Source organism: Diceros bicornis, chromosome 40 (assembly GCF_020826845.1).
Source record: "Diceros bicornis minor isolate mBicDic1 chromosome 40, mDicBic1.mat.cur, whole genome shotgun sequence".
Classification (NCBI taxonomy): Eukaryota; Metazoa; Chordata; class Mammalia; order Perissodactyla; family Rhinocerotidae; genus Diceros; species Diceros bicornis.
The window spans coordinates 19,566,437-19,574,573 of record NC_080779.1 but is presented as its reverse complement, the minus strand read 5'-3'; the positions used below and the strand labels follow the sequence as shown (position 1 = coordinate 19,574,573).

General features: G+C 43.9%; 1 protein-coding gene across 1 annotated transcript; it reads left to right on the top strand.

Annotated features, from left to right (window-relative positions):
• Positions 1-1,142: 1,142 nt before the first annotated feature.
• LOC131399957 (interleukin-1 beta-like) lies at positions 1,143-6,394 on the top strand. Its single transcript, XM_058534627.1, has 7 exons — positions 1,143-1,227; positions 1,654-1,715; positions 2,242-2,293; positions 2,554-2,758; positions 3,302-3,463; positions 4,740-4,870; positions 5,588-6,394. The coding sequence occupies exons 2-7, from the start codon at positions 1,669-1,671 to the stop codon at positions 5,798-5,800; spliced, it is 810 nt and encodes a 269-aa protein (XP_058390610.1). The 5' UTR covers positions 1,143-1,227; positions 1,654-1,668; the 3' UTR covers positions 5,801-6,394.
• The last annotated feature ends 1,743 nt before the right edge of the window (positions 6,395-8,137 follow it).

The window sequence follows — 8,137 nt, the reverse complement described above, 5'->3', positions numbered from 1 at the left end:
TACAAACTTCCAGTTATAAGATGAATAAGTTCTGGGAATCTAATGTACAGCGTGGTAACTATCGTTAACTATACTGTATCACATACTTTAAAGTTGCTAAGAGAGTAGATCTTAAATGTTCTCACCACAAAATTATATATATATAATTATGTGAGGTGACAGATGTGTTAACTAACCTTATTGTGGTAATCTTTTTGCAATATATATTTATATCAAATCATCATGTTGTACACTTTAAACTTACACAATGTTATATATAAATTATATCTCAATAAAGCTGGGGGGAAAAAACAAAGTCTAATAACTCCTGGAGTTATCAAGGGATATAGTCTCAGCTGGATAGTCTTATGAAAATGATATTCCACTTTTCAGAGATAACAGAAAATTCTTTTAGGCAGACAACATCTCTGCATTTTAAAACAGGATTGTGATCATGAAAGCTTGACTTAGTCACGATGTTTTCAAATATGTTCTCAATCCAGACTTGTTTCACTGTTCATCAAACGTTGATATGGATTCCATATGTGATTGGCTAGGGTATCAGCACCTGGGCTGAAAGGGTTGAATGAGCCCCGTCAGAAGCCTGCACCCCTGCACAACCATATTTTCTCTGCTCCATCCTAGGGAGGTCAAATGTCTTCCCAGAGGCTCCTGTAATTGACCCTGAGCTCCCGAGGTAGAGAACAGTGCCCCCAACCCAGAATGGGAGGGTGACTGTTACTTCCTTATGCCCATTATTCCATCTCCAAGTGGGAAGTCTCCTAAACTTAATTAAGTACAAGGAGGGAGGGAGTGTGTTGGTGTGTGTGCATCTACGTGTCCTCCACTTTGTCCCAAAGATCCTAAATCAAAACATTCTTCTAACCTAGGAAAATCCCGTATTTTAAAATTGACATCATCTGCATAATGGTTGTCAGAAAACAATGCATATTTGCATGATGACACATTGGCACAACTGTGTCATAGTTTGCTGCCACTTACCCCTCCATGAACTGGACCATTATTTCAGTTTGCCCTCTCCCAGAAGTTCCCATCAATCCTCTTTTTCTTTTTTTTTTTTAACTTGGTTGTGAAATCAGTTAACCAAAGGGGAAATTTCTCAGCTCCTCACTTCTGCTTTTGAAGGCCATAAAACAGTGAGGGAGAAATTGGTAGACAGCGTACCTCTTCGAGGCACAACAGGCCACTCCAGGATTCTGTTCTCTCCAGCCACTCTTCATTGCTCAGGTACAAGTTGAACTGTTCCTTATGGCTAGGTCCTAGGGGAGTCTCTCTGTCTTTCTCTCTCTCTCTCTCTCTTTCTCTCCCTCCCTCCCTTCCTCTCTGCCTCTTCCAAAAATGCCAGGAGTACGGTTATGCTATGACCTGTGAAATATCCTGGGAATGAGCAATGCTTATCTGGCAGCTGACACCTGAGACATCAGTGTCAAAGGCTCTGCTCCAGGTTTCCTAACAAATACACTCCTGCTTTGGGTTTAGTTTAGCAAATGTTTTCCTCTGGACCCAAAAGAAGGCTCTTTCATGCATTCACTCATTCATTCAAAGATTGTTTCTTTGTATGCCTGCCATGTACTGAGGGAAACTGACATATGAAGGCAGTCCTCGTGGGGACTGGCTTGGCAAGTGGTCACTCATTTTCTTCTCTTTACACAGGTTTCTAAAGCAGCCATGGCAGCAGTACCTGAACTCACAAGTGAAATGATGTCTTACTGCAGGTCAGTGGGCAGACTGAGAACAGCAATGTAAGCAGGGTCTCCCTTGAATAGTGGAGTGTTATCTGTGCTTGGAGACTGGTCCCCTAACTGCCTCTTCCAGTGACAAGTAGGGTTCCAAGTTACCCTGGGGTGAAGTGTGATTTCCCATTGGAAATCCAGCGTTGAGACCCACAGGCTATCCAGATGTTGTTTCTGCAGGGGCTTCCTGCAGATGGTAAACAGAAAGAAAAGATTCCAAGTGGGCACTAAAGGGGACCCCTTGGCAAAGTGTGGCTTGAGTGCAAAGGAAATCTCAGATTTTAACTGGGCTGGATGTTAGGTCTCAGGATCCAACAGGGAGCACCCAGGGTACCTGCCCTTCCTCCTATCCTGTTCCATGCATATCATCATGGAACTTGACAGCTTCAGCAGCTTCAAGGGACATGATGTTTGCAGTTTCCTATTAACAGTGAAGACTGTTTGCAGGGAAGGAAAAATAAACTTGTCTAGGACAATTAACTGAGCAATCTCTCTGTTTTTAATATAGTGGCAACGAGAATGACCTGTTCTTTGAGGAGGATGGTCCAAAACAGATGAAGGTGAGACCATGAGCTTAGCTCCCAACCCTTGCAGGGGCACTGACATGGGCATAAGAGAGCCCACATTCTGGTTTTGGGTCTGCCGCTAACTTGCCACGTGCCCTTGGGTAAGCCGCTTAACCACTCTGGGCTTCGGAGAGACCAGCCTTTATCACTAGCAGCTCAGTTACCTCTAAGGCCCCTTCCACCTCCCTAATGTCAAAATGGGAGCTCTATGGCCTAACTACCTTAACAGATTCTCTCCCTTGCTCTCTTCACAGGGCGGCTTCCAAGATCTGGACCTCAGTTCCGTGGGAGATGGGGGCATCAAAGTGGAAATCTCCCACCAGCTCTACAACAAGAGTTTCAAGCATGCCGTGTCGATCATTGTGGCTGTGGAGAAGTTGAAGAAGATACCCAGTCCCTGCTCACAGGCCTTCCAGGATGATGACCTGAGGAGCCTCTTTTCCTTCATCTTTGAAGAAGGTACCACTTAATGAGAGCTGAGAGCAGACAGATCTCCAGTCACTTCCTTCTCAGCATCCATAACTCAATAGTCAACTAAACTCCCCCAAACCTGAAGCCCTTTAAAAGTAGAAGGCACAGTGATGAGAGGAAGACAGAAGCCTAGAAACCAAATTAATCTTCTGTTAAATTGAAACTATCCCTAAAGTAAGACCTTGATAACTACTCACATTTGCCAATCACTCGATCATTCTGAGTGGTTTCACTTATATTATCTCTTGCAAGTCTCACCATATCCCTGTTGGGCCAGTGTTACTGCCATCGCCATTTTACATAAGTAGCTCTATTGCTAGTCCACAGCAAGCAATAGAGCTGAAGCTTGAATCCACATCTTATGGTGCCAGGTCCAGTGCTCTTACCTCAACTTCTTCCCCACCAATGTTATAATCGAACTTCAGCTGGCATGGTCAGATGTCCTCCAAGCAACCAACTTCTGCTGCCTCACATCATCAGGCCTGCCCTTCTGATTTTCTCTCTAAACAATATATGTGCTCTACATTCCAGAACCCGTCACCTGTGAGAATTGGGAGGATGAGCTTGTGTGTGATGCAACCGTGCAATCGCTGAACTGCAGACTCCAGGACACACACCATAAATCCTTGGTGCTGTCCAGTGCGTGTGAGCTGCAGGCTGTCCACCTCAATGGAGAGAATACAAACCAACAAGGTAACTGGGGACGTCTTGATTCCTTTCGTGGCCTCCTGACACCTTGCTAATTCTCCACATTTTTTAACAAAGTAGGACATTAAGGCAAATTATCAACATAAGTGAGAAAACATACAACATATAAACTTTTTGTTTTGGTCCTAGCAACGACACCAGATTGATTCCCTTAGCACATTCATTTTTCAGCAAGAGATGTGACTCTGAGAAATTAGACTGCTCAAGCATACCCAGGACCATTGTCCAGCCAAGTCATTTAATGATAGTGCAATGGCAATGCTTCCATTGGAAAGGGGTCATTTGATGGACATGACCTAACTGCCTGTGGGTTCTTTTTTCCTGTTGTTGACGTTGAAACTAGCATGCTGAAGAGATAACATGCCCATCCTCATTCCCAACCCTGCACCCTTGCCCCTAACATCCTTCCCGCCTAATACCAGATGGTTCCTTCTAGGGAAATTTTACTGACAAGCAGGAACTCATATCTCTCTACTGTAACTCACAAATGTTTCGAGACTGGGCAGCCCACTACTTGAGGAAATCTGCCTGGCACCTTGCCACTGTGGCTGAACTCTGCATGCAGGAGTATGCCCAAGGGAACAGCTGAAAGCAGCAGCCTGTTCTCTTCCAAGGCTGCTGACCTTGGAGAGAGGCATCACTGGGGGTAATCTGCCCACTCTCAGCCAGGCCAAGACAATCCTGTTTCTTTAGAACTGGGTTGTGAGCATGACCTCGGGGCCTCCAAGTGAGACGACTGTGACTAACGAAGATTAAAAGGAGTGTCTCTCTTTGGAGCCACTTTTCCCAGCTAAGCCTCTCCTCTCCCAAGTTCTTCCCACTTGCAGCTCTATGTTCCTGAAATACATTTGTGCCCGATTTCTTTCGGGAGCCCAGCTTGACCTCTTTTCTCGCCTTTCACATTGATCAAATTGTTCTGCTCATGCAGATGGGCACATCACTGGCCAGTGACAAGTGACACTGGCTTCCTTCGTTCCTTCTGTCCCTCTTTTCTTCAGTTTTAAAAATTAGACCCCCTAATTCTTCATTGCCACGGTGACAAAGCTCTGAGAAACCCCTAGACGTTCTTTAGGGAAAACCTGAAGCAACCAACTGACCCTGTGAGAAGCCCAGTTATTCTATCTGTTAGGCCACAGGAAGCTCAATGTGGGTTTCCACAGAGGATGCTAAACTCTACGAGTCCTGGGCTTGGGGTCCAATGGCTGGGCCAACCCCGCACTGCTGTGTGTCCCTGACCACAAGGCCCCTCTCCTTTCTCCAGTGGTGTTCTGCATGAGCTTCGTGCAAGGAGAAGAAGAGACCAACAAGATACCTGTGGCCCTGGGCCTCAAGGGAAAGAATCTGTACCTGTCGTGTGGGATGAAGGACGGGAAGCCCATCCTGCAGCTGGAGGTGAGTACCAGGGGCTGCAGGCCCTTCTCTGGCTCTTCTGAAGACCCTTACCCATCACTTACTTCCAAGACAGCCACCTTCTCCCCACAGAAAATCTGGAAGCACATGTATTTGACCAATTTGCATAAATGTGAATAAATTTAATGCAATTGTTACACACATGCAACTTTCACTCCCACTACAGAAAATTAAATCATTTTGCTGATGTTATTATTTCCTGCCATTGTTAACACCCAACTGATTATACAATGTTAGGGTTGGAAGGATTATTCATTGCTAGGATTGCTCCATTTGATAGATGACACTTTGGGAAATTAAGCAATTCAAGGCACCTGTCATCAACTCCACTCTACTCCCATAATCACCCTCCTCCACTGCTTTCCCAGCAAAACCTTCATTTCCAAGTTCAAACCCATTCTAGCCAAGGCCAAAGGAAAAGTCTCTGAAAACTAGATAATCCTAGAAGGTTTAACGTAATTTTCACTTTTTAAATGACTTCCCACCTATGTCAAATTCCCCAGAATTTGATACTAAGTTTCAGAAAAGGATAAGGGCTCCTTTAGTCACCACACAGAAAGTTAGGGTCACAAAGATAACTCAGGAGTCTGACTCCCCGTCCTGTAACCTCAGTTTCCTTTTAGCTGACCCAGGGAACATTTTTACCGGAGTGTCTTGGTCCCTTCCCTCACAAAAATTCTTACTTCTGTTTTTCTGCAGAAGGTAGACCCCAAAATTTACCCAAAGAGGAAAATGGAAAAGCGATTTGTCTTCAACAAGCTGGAAATCAAGCGCAACGTGGAATTTGAGTCTGCAATGTACCCCAACTGGTACATCAGCACCTCTCAAACAGAAAAACAGCCCGTCTTCCTAGGAAATACCAAAGGCGGCCAGGACATAACTGATTTCACCATGGAAATCATCTCTGCCTAAAGAGAACCATACCCAGAGAGTCCACATGTGCTGAAAAACCCCTAGAGGTAGCAGAGGGGAATAGAAGGGTTTGAACACGGCTGCAAGCTGAACTTCACTCTTGTCTAATCAATGCCCAGATGCCTTCCCTATATTAGTGCTAAGGAGATCTCTTGCTCAACAGCTGGAGGAACAGGCCCCTCCTCCCAGGGCCAATCCTCAGACCTCCTCTGCTGAACAGGGCCTCTCTCACCTCTCCTACTCACTCAAAGCCAGCCTGGTAGAAACCACTGCACATCAGGTTCAAGGAAACCCTCTGTCCTTTGAGCCCAGCTTCTGATGACCACTTAACTATTTATTTATTTATTTATTGGTGGGTTAGTCTATTTAATTTAATTCAAGGGGGACAAGAAGCAGCAGTGTCTGTGAAAGAGCCCAATCTTCAATATCTATGGAACTAGTTTAATTTGGACTAGAGTACCATCTTTACATCAAGTCCTTTCACCAAGGCTGAAAATATATAAGCTCAGATTATTTAAATAGGAATATTTATGAGTGAGGGAGTATGATCACACTGTTTCAATGATTTTGAAATAAACTTTGCTGAAAAAAATATTATGTCTGTGTGGTCATTGACTTTTCTTGGACCTGACACAGAAGAGAAAACATAAATGGGACCACGAGAGTTCTCCTCGGGGAGGTAGAAGCATACTCCTCATCACTGAGTGCTGCAAAGTACCTAGAAACGTCACTGGCCACCAAGACAAGCCTCCTTACCACACCCCTTCATTTCTGTTTTTCTACAAAGGGACATTTGATGCACAAGCTTCATAAAACAGGACCAGATGAAGCACTATAGGGAGTAAGCATGGGTAGTAATAGCTGCCAATGATTTCTCTATTCATTTGTTCAACAAACATTTATTATACAAATGCTATGTCCTAGAGGCTGGGAGTACAAAAACAAGAAAGGTAGATAGGAGAGGCAGATGTACTCAAGCAAAAATAAGGCAACATGACAAATAGAGGTAAGATAAAGGATGAAAGGAGCAGCCAGCAGAAGTGACAAGATCTGTGAAGGACGAGGGTCGAAAGGGTGACACACGAGTCAGGCCTCAAAGGATGAGCAGGAGTTCCCCACGTAGAAAGAAAGGAAAGGGCACTCTCAGTGGAGGGCCCAGAATGAAGAAAGGCATGGGGGTATGAGAAGAAATGATGCAGGCAGTACACTTCCAGGATGGCAGAAGTCACCAGAAGCAAAGTCAAAACACAAAAACAAACGAGGGATAAAATATTTGTAACTCCTATCTCAGACAATGGGATAATTTGCTTAAAATATAAAGAGTTCCCTCAAAACAGTAGAAAAACAACAACAAAAATCCACCAAAACAATATATTAGCAGGCCATCCACAGAAAAGGATACACAATTAGATCTTGGACAGAGTAAAAGAGGCTCAATATTGCTTATATAAGAAAGCTGAATTAACAGCACTTTAAGATACCAATGTTCTCATATGGGATTAGCAAAAATCAGAAGTTTAACGACACACCCTGTTGGGAAGACTGTGGGGGAATCCCCACTCTTAAACATTACAGGAGAAGCATAAATTGGCACAACTCTTGTAGAGGAAAATTTGATAGTAACTATGAAAATTACAAATGCACATCCCCTTTAGCCCAGCAATTTCACTTCTGAGGATTTGTCTACAGGTGCACATACAGCCATGTGAAATGGCACGTGATCAAAATTATTCATGGCACTTTACTATAAAAAAGAACGAGAAAGCATTCCACATCACACACCAATCCTCTCTAAGGTTCGCTGAAAACTGAAAACGAGCAAGAGGCAGAGGGTGTTGACAGTGGCTAACTTTTAAGAAACAAAGCGTAGGAAAAAAAAAGGCAATACTTTCCAGTGTGCTTGTATTTGGTTTTGAAAATTTTGGAAGATACATAAGAAGTTTAAAAAGTAGCTCTGAGGGACTGGGGAATAAGATACAGGAGGACAAGGCTGGGAGAAAGACATTTCTCCAGATACTTTTTATATAGTTTGATTTTTGAATCATGTGAATATATTACCTACTCAGAAATAAAAACGATAATAATATTTAAAAAGACTTTTGTTCCAAAAAAAAAAAAAGCATATGACTTATTTGGGAAAAACAACTGTTGAAACGTGCCAGTCCTCAGCAGTTCACCCCACAATACCCTCTCCTCCTCCTTCTTCGCAGCTCCGCAAGATAGATCACAGGGTATGGATGGAGGCCCTACCACCCAACAGAGCACCCTCTCGCGGCTCTGTCTGCTTCATAACTGCAGTGCAAAGGACGCAATGGCTGTTAGGAGCAGGCACCCAAG